The sequence below is a fragment of the Natator depressus genome, chromosome 8 (assembly GCF_965152275.1).
Source record: "Natator depressus isolate rNatDep1 chromosome 8, rNatDep2.hap1, whole genome shotgun sequence".
NCBI classification, from domain to species: domain Eukaryota; kingdom Metazoa; phylum Chordata; order Testudines; family Cheloniidae; genus Natator; species Natator depressus.
Window position 1 is genome coordinate 55,289,569 of NC_134241.1, and position 21,623 is coordinate 55,311,191.

Below are 21,623 nucleotides of genomic sequence, written 5' to 3' on the forward strand. Positions count from 1 at the left end.
AAAGTGCTATGCTTTAGAATAATGCTGAATGAGCCATGTTAAGTTCAGTATTAACCAATTGTAGAAAACCTGGTCAGTCATTTTGCTGTGAGAAAAATATATAAATAAAAATAGTAAATGAAACAAACTGCTCTAGCAAATCCTAAAATTTTGCTTTTAGTGGGTAGGTTCACTTCCATTTATGATGATTTATCTTTTAAATAAAGAGCTTGTTAGTGACCTGTGAACAAACCCACAACTACAACATTGATAGTAATTCTGTGGTGCAAGGATTTCCTGAAAGGTACCTTTTAATGTGTTTGCATCAGCAGCAAGCATTAAGTGCTGAGTTTGGCACCAAGAAAGTTGGATGTGCAGCACTACACATTAGACAGACACCAAGTCATCCCAACCAACACTTTTACATATGAATAGAGAAAATGAATCAAACCATCATACCAAGTGCTTATGAAACAAATTAAGTACAATTCATATTATAGCACATTTGTCAGCTTGCACTATTAGAAAAATAAATACCATTTTAAGAAGTGTTTATCACCCACTGGTAATATTCTAAAACCATGAACACTTCAGGTTTTACAAATATTAGCTCAACCCTTGTAATAAAACTGCTGTACAGAAAGCACCTTCAACAGGAGTCAAAATATTTGGAGCTAAAATGATTTTTAAATAAAAATTCAGTTATGTTCAGAAACACCATTCAAATTTAATGATCAGTGTTGCATACTAAAGTACAATACTGTAGCAGAGGCAAAAGCTTAGATGCTCATGTACAGTGGTAAATTAAATATCCCACTCCATCTCTATGAACGCCAAGATTGTCTCTCTGCCTCAATAACTATCTGCCACTTTCACTTCAACAGGTAATATTCTGCTGAGTATATAAAAAGTTATAAAAAGACAATCATAAAAGGTTAAGTAGTGGCAGGCATGTCAACTTTAATAAAAAAAGCATTGTATATGTTAAATAAGGCTTCTTGTTACAGACTGTTCCAGTTACTGGGGTGTGGGGGGAGCCTGAAAAACCAACTGTCTATAACCAAAAACCCTATTCTTCCTGCCCCAAAACACACATTCTAAGGGAAAAAATGTGCAAATTGGCAAAACAAACATTGGGGGGAAGCTCTTGAAATGATATGCCCAATCAGTTCTTAGTTTCTCTTGCAATATTATCAGTTTCCAAAATTTAAGTAACAAAATCCAAAAATACACAACACCCTTCATCTTTCCAAAAAAAGTATATACAGCACATTAATAGTATGCAATATGCAAAAGCTTTGTGTTGCTGTTGGCAACTTCTATACCCTCCCCTACCCTACTGACATGTACCTCTACTAAAACACAATTACATCACTAAGCCTGTTAGTTTGCCAGGGGCACTTAAAGTGGTTAAAATTTGTACGTTTTTGTATATGGGCTCCATTCATTTGACTCTGGGTTGTAGATTTCAACTGTATTCAGGAATTCATTGCCATCAAATCCTCCAACTGCATAAATGGTGTTTGCCACAGCTGCAATACCAGCATTGCTTCTTGGAGTAGTCATGTTTCCCATCATCTTCCATTCATTTTTAGCAGGGTCATACATCTCCACACAACTGACAGCACGAGAACCATCAAAGCCTCCACCAACAAAGAGTTTTCCTATTTAAAAGGGAATGATAAAAGTTTAACCTCTTATGTTCCATAAGCCTCTACTTCATGAACTACTTGTGTACATTTGCGAAAAATAAATGATTAAACTAAGTCAACATGAAGGGAGGTTGAAATCTAGGAAAAGGGGTTTTGTGTATTCCCAATACCACCAAACTACTTGTGCTCTCTTGGTTATCAACACTGTTTTCTGTACTTATTTCAGAATTACTTCCATTACAGTTTCCCATTAGTGTTCGAATGTTTATCTAGATAATGGATGATGATGATTTCACTAGATACAACTTCCATTGTCTGAAGTCCTTTATAAAAATCAAGCCCAGGAAGCATGTGGAATGTCATGTGTCGTCCCCCCCCCCCCCCCCGGCCAATCCTTTGCTTAACTGGCTGAAAGATTCGAAACTTACCATCATGAACAGCCACTCCAGCTCCACGCCTAGCCACATTCATAGGTGCAATCAGAGTCCAGGTGTCATTCTCTGAATTGTAACGCTCTACACTGTTCAGACAATTCCAGGACTCTGCTCCTCCAATTATATATAAATATCCACTTAGCTCACATACTGCAGACTGATGTCTACCTACAAATCAGAAGCCATCAGTTATATCCAGACCCCAAAAAACCACAACCCATCTCTCCTAAGACTTTAGCAACACAGACTTGCTAGTGCATGGCAGCTACCTTTTTTTATTAGAAATAAAATATGCACATAGGCAGCAACATTAAAATTCTCCTTTAAAAACAGCGCAACAAACTTACGAATGTTAAGTGGAGCACAGCTTGTCCAAGATTTTGTTATAGGATCAAACACATCACAATTTTTCAGTCCCTTCCGCCCATAAGGATCTGAGCCACCAACAACGTACAGCTTACCATTCAAAGCACATACTCCTGTTTGTATATAAATAAAAGTGATTATCATCTAATAAATTAGTAAGGAACTAAACAGCCACAGTCAACAAAACAGCCATTACCTGCATTGCAACGACTGGTTCTCAGTTCTGGAACAGGAGTCCAGTCATCTATTTCTGGATCATACATTTCCCCACAACTCAAGTCATCAGAGTGGCCATTTGACCCCCCTACAACATACAGCTGTCCCTAAGTGGAAGAAGAAACAACCACTGTTTCACATGTGAATTGAAATTAATTCTGTTCCATAGCAATTCACTGGTATTAATTACAATTACTCAACTGCTAGCAACAGAAATTGCAAGGGGAAGTCCTGATGTACAAGAACAATTAAGTTATCAGTTAAATATGATGTAGTTTACCGTGAACCTGTATGTTTCTTTTAAGGATTGACAAATCCAGCTTTTCAAGATACAATCCCAGAGATGTAACCAGATACCAAACAAGACTAGTGTATCAGCATTTATTACTGAAACTTAAGTTACATTTTAAGAAAAACGGTCTTTTCTGCATTGTCAGGGATCTCTGCATCTGTAATTGAACGATATCTTTATCATTGCCGAACAACCTCCTCAAAGGCTGGAGCTACCAAGGAGGACACTGCAAATGAAGAAAAATGTAAATGCTTGACCGAACTATTTCCAGAAGTCTCTAGGGTCAGCTCTCCTCAGCACAACATGTTCTAATGGACACAGATTAAACCCCTCTATTTAATTATTAGTCAATCTGAGTAAGTGTTTTCTTCACTAATTCCCTTACAAGCAAATAAAATCCCTCCTGGCCAAACCTATAGAATTGGCTGCTTTTGAATACTGAAACACTAACTGTCCCACTTGGCAGATGGGGCATGAAATCAAAATCCTCTGCATAGCTGCAATATTTCTTTTTGAAACACTATCCTAGAAATTCTGAATACCTTTGAGTGGATTTGTGGACATTTTAGATCTAAATCTGTTTGTCCCATCCTTACTTTCTCTCACACAATCCAAATAATCTACATGGGCATTTATACATTAAAAAAAAAAAAAAAAAAGCATTTTCTTGTGATCTGCACATACCATTAGAACTGCCATCTGGAATCGGGCTCTTGGTGTTCTCATAGGTGCGATAAAAGTCCAACGGTCCTTTCGTGGATCATAGCACTCTACCGTGCGCAGACATTCCTCTCTGTTATAACCACCTAACAGTAAGCCACAAGAAATCACACGCAAGGAGTTTATTGGGAATCAAAGTAAGTCTTAAACATTGTTTACTAGCTTCATTAAAGTTAGCACAGAATCTCTGAACCTTGTTCAGATCACTTCGTTATGGAAGGTACTGTATATTAGACATGGTTCAATCCAAACGAGTTTGGGCTTTAATTATTTTATTGGTATTTTTACCTGCAGCTATTAGCTTGCCATTAAGTTCCGCTGTTCCCAACCCAGATCGAGCATACTGCATTGGAGACAGGGGCTTTTCTATAAGGTCATCTGGTTGAATCTCAAAACTCATGCTCTTCAGCAGTCGTGGAGTACTAGTTGGAGAGCTCTGAGGGCTGTTACGCCCATGAAGAAAAATCACACAGAACACACCATCCAAAACAGCAAGACACAGGTAGGTATTATCTGAAAAACAATTTTTTAAAACTTTTCTATATTTAAAATAACTAGTGGCTTCCAAATTTAAGCCTATACTTAACCCTAACAAGTCTGGAGATTCTAAAATATTAATACAGTTGAGATTTACAGACTCCAAATTCACTCCATTTATACAGACGCATTGTATCAGACAACTCAATTAAGATTCTACCTAAAAAAAACCCATAAATCAATCTGAAAACATTTTAGGCTGAAGTCTCCACCCCCAGCACAAAATAACTTCTGTTCATGGTTCACTTGTAAATAATGCACTTGTCCACCTTCCTAACAATTCACCAAAATGTTCCATCCTTGGCCTCAAAATATCTGGGCTTTGATCTCAGCTGTGCTACAGACCTGAGTGACTGTGGGCAATTCACTTTATCTGCTTCTCTACCTGTAAAATGGGGACAATACTTCCCTATCCCATAGGGGTAGTGAAGGAAATTAATTAATGTATGGAAGGTGCTCAGATGCTATGATTATGTGCAACAGGGAAAACCCTAAACAAAAAAAGCGTAGACACTTACTTGAAGTCTTTTCGGAGGCAACAATTTTCCAATCATGTTTAGGACTCTGTACAGTAGCATTTGGAGAAGAAAAGCTTCCAGAGGAACTGCTACTTATCTGCTTGTGATCGTTCTCACGTGGTTGCTTTTTCTGCAAAATCAAAAGGCAGCTACAGAACCCTAGCCAGAGACCACACTTTGATCTACCTTTACTTCTCTAAACTAATCCACACAACTGAGGAAAATGCTTGATCGTTTCCACCTCTGCAAAGCATCATTTATAGCACACCTAAATTTTAAATAGAATTGCTTACATAATTAAAACACCTAAGTCGATTTACTCCCACCTTAGTGTCATCTCATACCACTACCTGAGCCTCTATCACAGACTCAGCCTTGGAAATCATATGCCTCTGAACTCCTTTTTAGAAGTCAAGCATGCACTTTCACTAGACAAAGCGTTTTCATACTTCCTGTATCTTCCAGATTAAAAAACAAAAAAAACCCCAAACAAATCCACATTCTTTGCCAGGCTTAATAAAAGGGAAGTATGGATTTTCAAACACACTCAGAATTTGGGCTAAGCCTACAATGCCCATTTCTGATTGGTTTTTAATAGATTCCTATTCCTCAGATTAGAGGCCCTTTCACACAGCACAGTCAACCTGTGGAACCCATTGCCTGGGGATGTTGTGATGGCCAAAACTATAATGGGGTTCAAAAAAGAATTAGATAAGATAATGGAGGACCGGTTCATCAATGGTTATTAGCCAAGATGGTCAGGGACACAAGCTTATGCTCTGGATGGCCTTAAGCCACTGGCTGCTAGATGCTGGGACTGGACGACAGGGATGGATCACTCAATAACTGCCTTGTTCTGTTCATTCCTTCTGAAGCATCTGGCACTGGCCACTGTTGGAAGACAGGATACTGGACCAGGTGGACCACTGGTCTGACCCAATATGGCCATTCTTGTGTTTTCATCTAAAATAAGTGTTTGTGATTTGGCTTCCAAATGATCCTGTCTTTATGATCCTGTTTAGTGATTTCTCTGATCTTACTTTTCTTATGCTAATACTTTGCAAGGAAGGGTTATTTTCTTGAGTCTCATCCCGAGTATAGTTTATTCAGTATTTCACTTTATAAACTATTTATTTTTCAGACTTAACAGATATAAGGAAAAAAACTTATTTCAGATCACATCACTGACAATGTTTGAAGTAGAAGCCAGGTAAAGAGCAAAAGTCCAACATTTATCAATTCTATTAATTCAGTGTAACAATGTTCTAAAACCCCACAGGTAAAATTTACACCTGTGTGGACCCTTGAACTGTATGGTTTTTCATATTAAGAAAAGGTAGCCAGATTTGTAAAATACTAGCTCCCAATCTAAGATTATCCATAAGCTTTTCCACCAAGAATTTCCCATACTCTGCACTGAACCATATATATATCACATGGCAAGGCTCTGTCATCTGCCAACATTCTTTTACTTTACATTGTAACAGACCAACTATCCAACAAGTTATATGTTTCTGAGGAGACCAAACAATGTGTTTGTTTTTGTATCTCAACTAAAACTGGTCTGGTCTTCTTTCCCACCTCCCCATTATGGTGAAACTATGTCAGTTTCAAGTATTAAATCCCACCAAGGCATTTTTTACAGCTTTTTGTATACATGGATGTCCCTTAAATTATTTGAGGATTTTTAAAGATTGAATTAAATCCTCCATGATAGTGTAACTAAAAAAAATTATTGCCGTACACAATTTAAACATATTTGCCCTAGTTTCTGCAAATATGAAAAAAAAATCAGAGTTAAGTTTACTTTGGTCCTTGGCTTCCAAGTATGAGAACTGCCAATAAATATTTGATCTACTGAGTCGGAACAAAATTAATCCAAAAGAATCATTAAATACCACTGAGGCAAACGGGGTTTATTTACTCAACTCTTCTCTTTACAGATTTTCATTTTTAAAATCCATGCTCTATGCAACCATAAATGTATTTTTAAAGTTTACTAAAAAAAACTTTACCAAAACCAGATTGCTTCTGTCTGCAATTCTCATTCCTATGACTTCAGAAATCAAAGTAAAATTGCATTTAAAAACTCAATATATGAGAACTAGAGGCAATTCAAATTTGGACACAGTAACTCTTATTTGGGTCTATCAGCCCATCCATTTCTTTTTAAGTTCCTTTCTTGAACTAGTTAAAAAGTTTGGCGGGTGAGAAGATAGAAGTGGGAAGATTCATGAACTTGGCATTTATAAAATCAAGGACTAACCACAATAGCTGAAGACAAATGAACATGCTTTCCTGCGCAACTCTGCCAATATACCTCTGCTCTGGCTTTCAACCTCTCTAACTATTCCATACTTCTGCTTCTTGCTCAAACTAATAATTGTGCAAAGTTGTCTATTTTTTCAAGGATGTGAACAAATAAGAACTAGGATTAAATCACCAAATTCAATTTAACTTGTGACTTATGCCTGAATTTAAACACAGATGAAAGTTGAATATATATTACATCACCCATCTGGCCCTACAATCAAAAGAATTTATTGCCTCCTTTGCAAGTCCATGCTTACCCATCGTTAGATTTTGCGCAAAGAAATTTCTCTAGAATTCCTTTAATGCCTGGCTCCTCTTACATTCAGTCTGCACCCCTCTTGTTTTTAGCCAATTACTTTTTCAGTCATGGCATCCACATTTTCTAATCCATATGAACTGTGTAAACTAGACACTCCCACACCCTTCTCAAGCTATTAATATTAAATTTGATTTTTCTAATATTTCTGTTATAGAACCTCTTGTACTGGCCTCCCTCTTCTGTAGCTTTTCTGTTATTTGATAATCTGGGTTTTGTTTTTAAAAACACACATTTAGCACTGAAATTAGTACGGTTAACAACAAGATGAAGCAAGTGAACCGCCAATACCAACACAGAAGCTGTTTCTGCAAAATGTTTTCCCATCTGCATTAAACATCGAGATACTGCTTCTTCCCTTTACTATAGTACACAAGATTTTAGGTGTGCTATAAATTGCTCTAACCAAATTTGTACCTGATGAAACCTCAGACCATGTGCAATTTGTACCTGCACAAACTGAATGTGGTCATCATCACTGCCATACACCTCAGCCTGTCCATCTAGTAGATTTCCATCAAGCAGCTTGTGATCAGCTGAGTAGTACAACGTTTGAACCTGCAAAACAGGAACAGAATACCCATGTGGCTGCTGTCTCCATAGCTACTTAACTACAGGCAGATTTACACAAACTCCAGAAGGTCCTCTCCAGCATAGCTCGTCATGTCATCTCATCTTAATCTAGTAGAATGGCAAAATTAAAAGGAAGCAGACGTCATGGTGAAAGTCTTCAAATATCGGCTGAAGGATCCTTGATTTATCAGCTTGAAAGAAATCTTCATTTTTCAAGGACTTCTATTATTTCCCAGTACAGTAACTAATATATATCACAAGTACAATGTCCATTATCTTTCAGAATAAATTATACAAATCCACAATCTCATGCAAGCACTTGTTATTCCCCGCAAACAAGTTTTCTGAATTGCAAACACAATGCTTTCTGTGGCCTCCCCCCCAAAAAAGGGAGGGGGAGGGGGCATGTGAAGCCAAAGATTGGATTCTAAAAAGGAAAGTAAGGAATTGGAAGAGGGGAGCAAAAATGTAAGTTCTGGAGAAAATGTTGCCCATGATTTGTTACCAAATGCAATACATTAATCAAGGGCACCTGAGTTGCAAATGGGAAAATCAGAGCATTTTAAAAAATAACTATTGAAAGGGGAAACATACATGTGAGAATATATTTGACAGTATAAACATGTACTTTTGCCTATACAAAAGTATTCTGATTATCTACCGTGCCTGGAATAACAAACTGGAAAGATTTTATGATGAGCAACAGGTTTTGTGAACTTCATTTTTCCAAGCAAGTTAAAAATTTAGAATTCTGCTACGATTTCCATCAAATGCAGATATTAAAAAAATTGCCCACAGTGTAACTGTACTAGTGGTATTCATGAGTAAAGCCATTAAACACACAAAACATTAAAAATAAGATATCCTGTAAAGGAGTAAGTAAACACCATTAAATCATCATCATCGTTCTCTGCCCACAGCGGATTTTCTTAGGAGAACTGGGGCAGGACTGCTGCTTCATTACGTGTCAATACACTTGAGGTTTCTTCTTGGTTCTTCAGCCTTGGTATCCTAGTTTTGTTAATAAACCTATGGGGAGATAAATCAATGGGGAGGAACAACCATTAGAAGCTTTTACCTACTTCTCATTAACAAGCAAAAAAACCTGTGGAAGAAAACATTTAAGAATCTACAGCAAGTTTCAGTACCACCTCCCCATTTCCAAAGCAAAGTTAAATGCACTTTGAAGTTGTTAAACAGCACACAGTGAGAAAACAAAAACAAAAAAGGAAAGCAGAAGACCAGACTGAACAGTTCATTCAGCTCACCTGGACACCCCCCCCGTTTCTCAGCTTATGGGTACCTATAGTAAAATTTAAATTCTTTAGGGTCATGGTTAAAAAAATAAAAGAAAAAAGGGATCATCCTTCATGTCACAGAAGTTTAATTTTTTTAAACTATTTAATCCCATTTTCTTAAAGACTAACCTCTTCCATTAGATCTTCCAGACTGTCTCCATTTTCCCAGATGCTGCGCTGCACCCAGTTGATTACCTTTGTGTATAATTTGCCATTGCTAGGCAAGCCAACATTGTCTTCAAGCATTACTTCAAGCTTGAGTTAAAAATAAGAGTAGTTAGTGTCCCTCTTACACTACTGCATACAAGTTATAAGTTTACAGCATGTCAGTATTTTACTGAAGTTAATTATTCCTAAAGAAATTAAAACAGGACAGAATTTTCTAGCTCTGCATACTGAAAATGAATGCGTATACTACTTTTTACCATTCCACCAATGGTCAGCCCCTGGCTGTTTTCCTACACCCTGGCAACAGAAATGATAATTTTGCATCCTTTAATTTTGACTTAATATCTAAAGTCTTCTCAGAATTAGAAGACTGCATGTATCATGCACAGCCAAGTGTCATGGCACCAATAAATGTAATCTAATGAAGACTTCTAACATAAAAATGTTATATAAAATGCTAGCATACGGTGTTAAACAATTTGAAAACTACTCTGCAAACTCAGCATGTATGAAATGTTTCCACCATTGAAAAAGGAACCAGCGATTTTTACTGTTTACCTTACTATGGCTATTAGCCAGTATGTGCAGTGGCGGTGTCCCTAGCCTGTTTCCCAGAAGCTGGGAATGAGCAACAGGGAATGGATCACTTGATGATCACCTGTTCTGTTCATTCCCTCTGGGGCATCTGGCATTGGCCACTATCAAAAGACAGGATACTGGGCTAGATGGACCTTTGGTCTGACCCAGTATGGCTGTTCTTATGTTCTATCCCTCATACCTTAACTACCTAGGTTTATTTCGTTACAAGATTAAAGAAACAGCTTTAAATTGCTACTAACCTTTAACCGTGGAAGCTTGAGAAATTCCTCCTGTTCTGAAATCTGCAACAAATGTTCCTGAATGTAACCATCAATCTTGTTCAACAAACGTGAGTCTCCCATACAACTTGCGAAGTTCCGGTAAGAGATGCAGCTCTGAACGTCCATCTTAGAGAGCAAGTAATCACCACAAACCTTTAAAAAAAAAAATTGAGTAATATCCCAAATTTACTAGTAGCATATTACACTTTTATACATACATTTCTTTTTCAACATATGGCAAACACTTAATATGAAAGATACCATAGAAAGGGAGCACAGTATAGTTATGATACAGATTTTCTGGTCAACTCTTTCAGAAAGGCAACATTTCAATTTCTAGTGGTTTTGTTAAATAAAATCTACCTAAGTACTTATGGCCTCCACATTATATTATCTAAGCACCTATCAAGGTTCATATTGTTTATTCTTAAATGAATTTGTAGCCTGTCTCCCCTATCGAATGTGTCGTTTACAAACAGACTGCCAGCAACCAGGAATTTGAGAGTCAATGTGGATTATTCATATTCATATATGAGTTACAGTTTTTCAGGCCAAATTATGCCTTCTCTGCAAGCTCAGTGCCTTCAGTGGGCTTGCACGGATGTAACTGCCTGGAATTAAGTCAACAGTTCTAGTGATAAAACACCAGTACAGAATCCGTTTCTGTTATCTTGGCTCGACAGTGCTAACAGGTGTGGAAGTCGTAAGCACCCTTCTGTCACTAAAAATCAGTACATATGATTCTGAGTACACAAAGAACAGATCGCCTGAGCGACAAGTAGTCATTTTAATCACTTTTCCACAGTACAATCTCACTTGAGTGTCCGGTTCACTTTAAATATACAGTGTTTTCTCTGCCCCTCAAAGGTTAATAATGGGACTGCTGTAGTAGCTGCAAATTATACCTGCTTGACTCTCTCCATCTTCAGCTTCTTTGCTGCAGAGTATACATCTTTTACTAGCTCTTTATCAGCTTTCAACCTATTAAAGAAATTTAGGTGTTATTCTAAAACAAATAATAATATTTATCTCTTATTGCTTATTAGGAAAGTAATACTCACTGAGCGGTGTAGGCATAATTTAATAAGACTTCAACGGCTTGTGGATTGAGATCATCAAATTTAACATGAGAAACTCCATGAGAATCACTATCACTGTTGAAGATTTCGAACAGGTAGGGACTGCAGCAAGCTAGGACTGCTCTATGTGCCAACATCTCATGTCCACATACCTTTATTTTAAAAACATACATGAGAGGACAGTAAAAAATTAAGAATGTACATTACAAAAATGCAAAGTATTATGCAGTCTTGTTCATAACTATATATTAGAAAAATTACTTTATCAATATACATTTTTTTCAATTTGCACCAGATGAATTAAACGGCTACATTTTCAACTATCAATATATGGTTTTTAACTATATTTCTCTGAATTTATATCCCATGGAAAATCAGATTCTAAAGCCTTAAGAGTCACAGAATCCACGTATACAGACAACAAAGAGCACTGTTTAAATGTTGCACCCAGATGACACTTTGTAACCTACCTGAAGCCGAACATCACAGAACTGACCACTTTTACGCAAGGCATTTAATTTGGCAACAGATGACTCTATGAAGTTTTCATCTTCAAACATCAAATACCCATTAGGAATCATTTTGCTGTTGGTTTGGCTGTCAAAAAAAAAAAAAAAAAAAAAGTGTCTTTCAATTTGTAAAGTTTACATACACAGCACCAAAGTGTATAAACTATTTCCTTATTACCAGCTCCCTCTTTCAAAATATATAGACACTTTGTTTGATGTCAATAAAATAAAGAGCAGTGACCCATTTAAAACTAGACTGGACAAAATGCACTGGCAGTGGGAGGATAACAGCTCTTTTCCATCTCTAATTTCTATGATTCTAAGATTTGTGCTGTATGTTCATCTGAACTAATTTCCACTGGTTCTCTGGACTCCGTGCCATGCATGGTTCATTAGGTCTGCACAATATAACCATTTCAGAGGTCAAAGAAAGCAAATTCATAGTTGAAAAGTGCCAGGATTTCAACTTTCTGTTTAAACTACTCTTAAGGCCTACTTTATATACAGTTTTCAACTGTACAAAAAAAAAATCTTTAAAAAGTTTAGCTTTATGTAATAACATTAGAATGAAACATCCTGAACAATTAGCAAACATATACTTAAAGGATCACTATCAAGTTAGAAGTCTTTTCTACCTGCAGTTTTACCTATTTATAAATAATGCTTATGGTCTGATCTACATAGCACCACAGTGCAAACTAGAGGAGAGTGAATTAATTTGTAGAGCTAACTGCCCTGTGTGGACTCTTCTGATATAAATGAAAAGGCACCTAGTGCATATTAATCTAGTCATATTAACGCACAGCAGGTAACTTTTAGTTTGAGGCAGCAGGGTCTACACAGGCAGTTAATAATGCTCTACAGTTCATACTCCTGTAGTTCGCACTGCAGCATCATGTAGCGAAACCCTACGATTATTATAACAGGAGAAATTATTTTTTCAAAGTTTACTTTGTGCATTTGACAGCAATGTATGTGTAGTCAGTTTCCCTGGTCTCAGTCAAATCAGTCACTTCTGTTTGTGTGGACCATTCACATAGCTATAGGTGAAATAGAAAAGTGTGATTGCAAGAATTTCAAAAAAGAACAGGGAAACTCAGAGGCAGAATAGTACTTGAAGTGACAACTTATTTGATGAGTTTGACAAGACTTCAAATTTAAAGAAGCCTGTAGGATTGACAAGGAAAATGAGGATGTAACTTCAGAAGTGCCTAATGAAGGTGTTAGACATGCGTTTGAAAATCCCACGCTATAAAGTTAGCCAAACAACTTTTCAGAAAAGAACATGAAGTATGTTATTTCTAATTTATTATTACAGAACAATTTGCATTTTTAGTTTGCAATTAAAGGCATGTAATTAGCATAAGATTTAATTTTTTTAATATTTTAAGGTCAGACTGGAAACTAGAGTAAAGATTAGTACTAAGAAAGATAAACCATATTAAAAAAAAACCCTGTAAATCACTGATGTAAATCCAATTACTTCAGTCGTTTACTAGAGTAAATTACCACAAATAAACGTACTAATGATAAGTTTCACTTAATTACAAGCTTCTTCCTTTGCATGCACTTTCATTTATAGTCAAATACTATGTTATGTCTGCCTATTACAGTAACAGAACAAAAATTTGCTAACTACAATTATATGTTTTATCTTATACACATTTAATTAATAGCATTAACTCACCTGCTAAATATAATGCTGTAAATTTATAACTGGGAAACCTTAAATAATCCAATAGTAATGGCGTGTTAAATCAGAGCACGTCACCTTAATATCTTCTTATATGAAGACAATTTGCTGAAGTGCAGGCAGACGGGTTGTGTCCTGTGAGCTGCAATGACTATTCCAAAACTAGCAGGCTTGCAAATGATGTAATCAAGTCCTTAAGAGCTATAGACATGAATTTCTTCTGTGATAATCATGCATCATAATCTGCAACAAAAGTTAGTAATTAAATATAAAACAAAATAATTTCAGTATTTTATGTTTCTAGCCCTGGATTTGAAAAGGATATTAATTGCTTAATCTGAATGTTTAACTGTACAGTTAGCTTTTCTCTATAATCTATCCTCACAAATTTTGTTCCAAGTACTCTCACACATTTTTTAACGGCGACCTCAATACATTCTCAGCTGGCAGAAAGTAATGGTCATAGAGTTTAAGGTCAAAAGGGACCGCTAGAGCATTTCGTCTGACCTCCTGGCCACCACACGGAGCACCCACACACTAATTCCAACAACCAAAATTAGACCAAAGCATTATAGCCCACAGGAGAGTAACAAGTATGTGCCACAAGATGGATGATGTAATATCTTCTATTGGACCAACTTGTGTTGGAGAGATACATGTTTCGAGCCTCGTGTCTCTAATATCCTGGAACTGACACAGCTACAACTACACTGCATACAGTTATGTGCCACAGGAAGAGAACAGGATGGACCCAGGTTCACCAGCGTCCAAGGTGCCCACAATGGAAGGGAAATGATTAAGTGAGATATACCCACAAGATAATGCTGGCAAGTGACCAGACCCACATGCTGCAGAGGAAGAAACACCCCCAACTCCCCACCCCCAAGGTCACTGCCAATCTGATCTGGGGGAAAATTCCCTCCCCACACCATGATAGCGATCAGTGACCCTTTGATCATGCAAGAAAACCAGTCAGCCAAGCTTCAGAGCAGGAATGCTTGGTGCTAACTCAGAGCCCTGGCCCTCCCTATCAGATGTCCCATCTTCAGCTGTGGCCATCCCTGATGCTTCAGAGGAAGATTTAAAAACAACAACTCCTCCTCCTCCTACACTTGGGGAAGGGGAAATACCTTCCTGACCCCTGCAGGCAGCTAGCTAAACCTTGAAGCATGAGCTTTTAGAAACATAAAATGTAAACCTGAAGTGAGCCCCAGCTGTTGAGCCCTAGCCGTTACCATCACAAGCAACCCCATCATACAATTACACTCAAATTTGTCCAGCTCTCTCTCAAAACTAATTCAGTTGTTTGCTCCAAGATTCCTATTAGAAGACAGTTCCAGAACTTCATTCCACTTTCTGACAGTGACAGAAATGCTGAATAATCAACTACAAAATGTCCCTTTAAGCTATATAGTTAAATAAAAAACTTAACTCTTTATTTAGAATCCTTTAACAATGAAACTGAAATTTAACAAATACAAGAGTAAATGTCTAAATTTGCAAGTCAACATTTCTCATATACATTGTATCATTTAGAAAGGTAGACTTTTGAATTTCCACAACCAAAAAAAGTTCATTTTAATTTAATATTTAAAATCAGACTTAAAGAAACACTCGACTGCTTTAAAAACAATTATACTGAGATTATTTTGATACTGTTCTTAAAACAGTTTAAATAATTATATTTGTTGGGCATAGAAAGGAATTTGGAGAACTAGATGTCTTAATAGATTCATAGATATTAAGGTCAGAAGGGACCATTATGATCATCTAGTCTGACCTCCTGCACAAGGCAGGCCACAGAATCTCACCCCTCCACTCCTGAGAGATAGATAAGTAATCTTCAGTAATAAAATATAGTGTTATGCTTCTAGGTCTGTGGTTCAAATCTTGCCAAGTTCTATAGTAACTGGTGTCTTACGTGAAACAAATTTGAGTCTTAATGCAGTTTCTACTGAAAAGGAGTTCACTACATATAAACCACCATCATAAATGACATTAGTTGTAGAGGTGCCATAGACTGAATGGGTGAAGAGACATTACTTAGTTTGTCCTGTAGAAAAGTAATGAGATACACCAACAGGGTAATATGAATAAACCTGGACTGCATTTGCCTGTTGGGTTTTTTTTAATTTTATTTTATTTCTGGAATAATCTCTTCCAATCTTCACTGCTGTCAATCAGCTCTTTCCCTGAACACTACATTCCCTTAATATTGTGGGGAAAGCAAAAGAACATTGTTTTTTGTGCCAGGCCCACATACTTGTGTCTGTAGGATTAAGACTCTAAATTTTAAAATTTGATAAAATCCTGTAGCAAAAATTTGATTTTATGATCAAATAAAAAGGAACTTAATTAACCCAATAAACCTTTTTAGTTGCAGCAGGCTTTCTTGCTTTTCATGTTCTATTTTGCAAGAAATTTAGGTCACACTTATGTCTACTTGTAGTCCATTCATTATTTAGAAGCCAGAATATAAAACCTGAAGTCTTCATGAATAGGTTTCCTTGCTGAGTTATCCTGAACTCTCTCGCATTTTTTTATAATGATCAATAAATGCCACCTTTGTATGTCTGGATTTGTATTTGAGGTAAAGATAGTTTAAAAAAGGGACTAAATGTATTTAAGATACATCAACACACTCTAGACCAGAGAGTATAGTCCTATGTATGCGGCGCAACTTACTAAAGAGAGATCTTGGAATGGTCATTAAGGACTACGATGTCTTCAACAAAATGTAACAAGGAGGTGACATAACCACATAATCTTTAGTTGTAGTACCAAATGAAAAATGGGTCAGTGAATTTACTATAACATATTTGTTAGCTGAAAATATATCTCAAACTTCTATTTAATACGTTTTAAATTTTGTTTCACCTTTTCTTTCCTGAAATTATTCCAGTTTTAATTCTTTCCCAGATTAGGTTATTATGTCCTCCTTCCTGATGCACCTGCTTTCAGCATGCTTCTTTTTTCCTCTTTCCACCCTCCACATTTACTCCTGGGGGAATTCTGCGCCACTACACATGTGCAGAACTTATGTCCTGCACCGATTTCTTTACTTCCCCGCAGAAAAATGACTTTCTAAAGGAGAGGGAAAGGAAAGTTACAAGAGCGGTCATACGACCCGCCCCAGCAGTATGTTTTGGGAGCCCAGGGCAGCCTGCAGAAAGGTAAATCACTGTGGGGCAGGTGCGGGACTGGGGAAGACCTGGATGATGGCTCCTACCCTGCGCCAGGCTCAGCTGCTAGTCCCAGCTGAGTTGGGGAGGACAGGACTTTCTCTTCCCATGCACACATCCAGACCCCTTCATACCCAGAGCCTCCCGCCAAGCCTCACCCCCCACACACACCCAGAACCCCCCCGACGAGACCCACTCCCCCTGCACCTGAAGCACCGCAACAAGCTACCTACCGGATCCCCATCCTACCGAGACCCCACCAGCTGCAGCTGGATCCCCACTCCACTGAGCCCCACTCCCTCAGCATCTGGACCCCCCCGCCAAGCTCTATCCTCCCCACCCCACCCCCCGCTGAGCCCCAACTACCTTCACCTGGACCCCCCTGCAGAGTCCCATTACCATTACACCCAGAATCCCTCAACAAGCCCCTATGCATCCAGATCCTCCCCACAGCTGGATCCCCCACCAACCCGCCCACACAGAACTCTTTCAACTCACACCTGGATCCCCCCACACTAAGCCCCTCCACACTTGGATCCTGCCTTGCTGAGCCTGCCTGCCAATACCCAGTGCACCTGGCAAGAAGAGGCAGGGTGCAGCCTCACCACTGAGTCTGTGTCCCCTTGGGTGGGGTGGGGTGGGAGGGAGAAGAGATGGAGCTGCACAGTGATCTCCCACCTCTGTGCAGCCAGTGGCCTGTGCTCTCCAATGCCAGGCTAGAGCCTCCACATTTATTTGACAAATAAAATTTGCAGAATTTTAAAATACTCTGTGCAGAATTTTTAATTTTTTCGCACAGAATGCCCTCAGGAGTACACATTAGATACCATATCCTCTAAACCTCTTCTATATTTTCTGCCTCTCCTACTTCTCTCACACTTCTCTCTCTCTATTTATTCCAATAATCACTCTCCCTTGACTTACCATACACCTACTCCCTCATTCATACTCACTCCCTTTTTTCATATGAAAAATTTCCCAGAACACTAATAAGCTGAACACTGGCCAGATAAAAAGCCAAGTCACACCCCCTCCTCAAGCTATTGGGAAAAGAAGCAGTCAAATTTGTCTTGCTTGCAGCAGCTCACCAATGCAATAATTTTCCATTGAGGATGCATATTGTGCTTCAAAATCTAAACTTATGACAGCTAATATAATCAACACAGTACTGTGTGTCTGGTGGCTTCATCTTTTGTAGCTCCCAGCTAGCAGGTGTCTGACATCTGAAGCCCACCCCCACTAGTAACTGCTGGAAAGAACGGTTTTCTCACACCACACTATCTCCCCCATCCACAAGCCCCCTAGCTACTGCAATTATTGAGGTGATGGTGTGCCTCCACATATCTACCATTCCACAGCCTATATTCAGGGTCCTCCATCCTAGTGGATAACTCCAGTGTTTGCCTCTGCTACCACTCAGCTTTTCCACACAGCATCAAATTACAATTGACCTGTTTCTTTTAAGTTTGTATTGCTGCTAAGTGAAACTGACAAAACTGGTCAGTTTTCACGTTACTGCAGTTTGGGAAAAATTATGAGAGGCAATTGAGACACTGGAACTTTGCAGACAATAGGTGAATATGCTTGTCTTTTTTCTAAAATTTCATTCTATTCCTACTAATGAGGTAGCTCTGCTGATGGTAGCAACTGCAGAAAGCAGGAATGCAGACTAGCCACTGTTGTTTTATCTGCGTCATCTACCACTTCTCAGAGCACATACGGAGGACATGGAGATTAAGATACAGCAATGTATCCTCTACACCAACTTGGCAACCCCTTATAGGAAGTCAAAAAATATTTAAACCCCTCCCTCATTTTTACAACAAACAAGTCAAAGTATCAAGCCTATATAATAAATTTGGGTATGTGTGTTTGTGGAGGTTGACAATATACTTTACCGTGAAAGGAAAATATGTGCACTGTAATAAGATCTTCAATGACTTATGAGCCTCTCTGGCCATGCCACCCTCCAGTACGTCACTACCCACCAGTTGACACAGTGGTTCACATTAGCCCTCTAGCCATGCTACCACCAGTAGAACTGAACTCTGGGAAATTTCAGACACAAGCCTAGTTTAGACAAGATTTCATGAAGACAGCACTGTTCATATTTTTAATATCATTGCAACCTTAAATTGTTTTTTCAAATGCAAAACCTAAGATTCTAGAGAACTAATGGTACTCAAGTTCTACTTCTTCCAGCAAGCCCTTCAGAAATGGGACAAAGGGATGAAAGAGTTGCAACAAGGCATCACATTTTAAACTGTTGAATTTTAGTTGTGTGAATCTTTTTATCCGAAACCAGAAGACAACCCACGGCACCTAAATTACGAGCCCCCACCTCCACCCCACAAAAGAACTGTAGCCGTCTCCTTGTTTAACATGCATTATGCATCCAGCTCTGGATTGTCTAAAATGTCCACTCCCTTCGGAACAGCCGCCGTTCAATCCCATGGGCTTGGCAACAGGAGCCGGCAACGTGGAGACAGGAACAAAAGAAACATCGGGGAGGGAGGCTATCCACGTCCCTCTGCCACAGTGCAGAGAGGGAGCGCAGAGGCGGTTGCGACACGACGTTCCCTGCAACCCCCACAGCTAGTGTGGCTTTAGCCGCATTGTTTCCTTTGTCAAGGAGAACTGGGGGAATGGGTCTGAGGATGGTGAGGAAGGCATCGCCCAGCCTCACAGTCACTATCCTTCTTTCCTCCCCCAGAAACTGACCCACTAGCACGCGAAAACCATGTGCCCCTCTCCCGGAGAGCGACAGTGACCGGGGACTCCACCAGGCGGGAGGACGGCGGCCGAGGCTCGCGCGCTAGGCCCCTGCTCCAGGCGGCGGGATCCGCCATTCGCGCGCGCGCGCGCCACGCTACAGGTGAAGAAGGGCGCCAGCCTGGGTGAGGCTATGCAGCCCGCGCTACGACACGCGGTGCTCCAACATGGCGCCGCGCGCGGTGCGGCCATCAGACACACACAGCCTTACGCGGCCCGAGAGAAAGATATCGCCAGCCCAGCCTCATTGCCCCCCGGGCCTCCTCCCTCGCCCCCAGCCCTGGAGCCAGGTACCTGGTGTCTTTCAGCGCAGACGACACCGTTCATATTGAGAGCTTCCAGGCTGTGGACGAAGTCGGTTCGGAGACGCAGACCCAGCCCAGTACGGAGGCGGCGGCGGGGATGTCCGCGGCAGCGAGAGGGATCGGGACAGGAGGCGACTCAGACCGGAGTGAGCGCGCGCACAGGCGGGGAAGGCGCTAAACTGCCGCCACCAGCCAGCTCCAGACCCTGCGACTGCCCCCGTCCGCGCGCGGCGCCGCCAATGTTCACAGAGACACTCCGCCCCCGGAAGCCGAGTAGGCTTTGGAATCATTCCGCCGAGAAACGAGTCCCGTCTGACAGCTCAGCGTTAAGATCTCCCCCCTCCCTCGTGTTGCAAAGTAGGGCAGTGGAAGGTGATTGAGCTGAGGTGACGGGAAGCTGCCGCGCGCTGCTACTGTCGCCGCCCAGAACTGGTTTCCTCCTGCTGCGGGCGGCTGGGCTGCATTTGCTGCCCTTACTTGTTGCACCGCCGCCGTTGTGCTGCAACGGGACACCGTGCTTCAAAAAAAAAACTACAGAGCCAAGTATAAGCGTTCGCAAACGTCCCAAAGGTAATGGCAATAACCTTCCTGCTGCATGGCAGACAGAAGCCCACTGGGCCTAGAGCCACCACGACTATGCTCCATTGTGTAGCGTGCATAGGCGCTGGAACCGATGCTAAAGTAGTTTCCATCATATACAGGTTTTACAGTTTGGTTCAAAGACTCTGAGCACCCCCACTGTAAAAATTATTCCAGCAGCACCCCTGGTAGATTGCTAGCTAAACGTTGAGGATTATTAGTAGGGAGACGTCGTGATTTAGCCCCTCTTCCTCCCCTCCCCCATCTTAGCGTCTCCTGTTGATACACCAGTAAAGTGTACACTGTATGTCACCTCTCTGCTGTATATGAGGCCTTTCTTATTGGAGTTCAATCCTTATGTCCTGGAAAGCAAACCAGAAAGTCAGTACTAGAGGTAGGATTGGGAAAATCTCACATCTATGAACTTGAGGGTTATCAGAGCGATTCACCGACTAAATACCTGCTTACTGATCCTCTGAGGTGGAGGATGGTAGCCAGGTGGACAACTGGCACTTAGAACAATAGTGTGTTGAAGGGAAAAGCGGTATCTAGAGTAAAAAATAATAATAATTATACTAAAACATTAAGTATTTCTCTATATTACTATAAAAGTGTATGGCAGTTTATTCCCAAATAAGAAAATAAAGCATTGTCCGAATTCTGAAGAGTTTACTGTCCAAGGCCTGGATCCTGCAATCGGTTCTATCCAGATGGATGCAAACACAGCCCTATTAGCTTCAGTGGGGTTCTGTGGACAGAGACACAAGGGGTTTATCTGCACAGATCTGATTGTAGTATCAGGGCAGATTTTAATAACCTGTATTTACACACACCTCAACTGCAAGAAGAAGGCTTCATCCTCCCTGATTGAACTAACCTTGTTATCTCTAGCCTGATTCTTGCTTGCATATTTATACCTGCCTCTGAAAATTTCCACTACATGCATCCGACGAAGTGGGTATTCACCCACAAAAGTTCATGCTCCAATACGTCTGTTAGTCTATAAGGTGCCCCAGGACTCCTTGCTGTATTTACACAGTAGTGTCTATCATAAAACCCTACAATGCTCTGCAGTCTGTACAGTTGGCTCCCTAATTCTCCAACCTATGCTTAAAGGTTGGCCAGGAAAAGGAAAAAAAATATATGTATATCAGTAGAATTTCTGAGAATTGGTCTTTAGCTATGTATAAAAATATAATGACATATGTATTTTATGTCATCATCTTTTTAGATTCCTCATAAATTATAAGCCAGGCTGTCCG

General features: G+C 39.8%; 1 protein-coding gene across 1 annotated transcript; it reads right to left on the reverse strand.

Moving 5' to 3' along the window:
* Positions 1-572: 572 nt before the first annotated feature.
* Positions 573-20,020, reverse strand: IVNS1ABP (influenza virus NS1A binding protein). Its single transcript, XM_074961135.1, has 15 exons — positions 19,772-20,020; positions 13,518-13,766; positions 11,792-11,918; positions 11,304-11,473; positions 11,148-11,223; positions 10,222-10,395; positions 9,344-9,469; positions 7,794-7,901; positions 4,715-4,844; positions 3,948-4,172; positions 3,624-3,745; positions 2,628-2,754; positions 2,413-2,544; positions 2,060-2,233; positions 573-1,643 (listed from the first exon to the last, which is right to left on the reverse strand). Exons 3-15 carry the CDS (start codon positions 11,900-11,902, stop codon positions 1,390-1,392), a joined length of 1,929 nt encoding a protein of 642 aa, XP_074817236.1. The 5' UTR covers positions 11,903-11,918; positions 13,518-13,766; positions 19,772-20,020; the 3' UTR covers positions 573-1,389.
* Between the last annotated feature and the right edge of the window lie 1,603 nt (positions 20,021-21,623).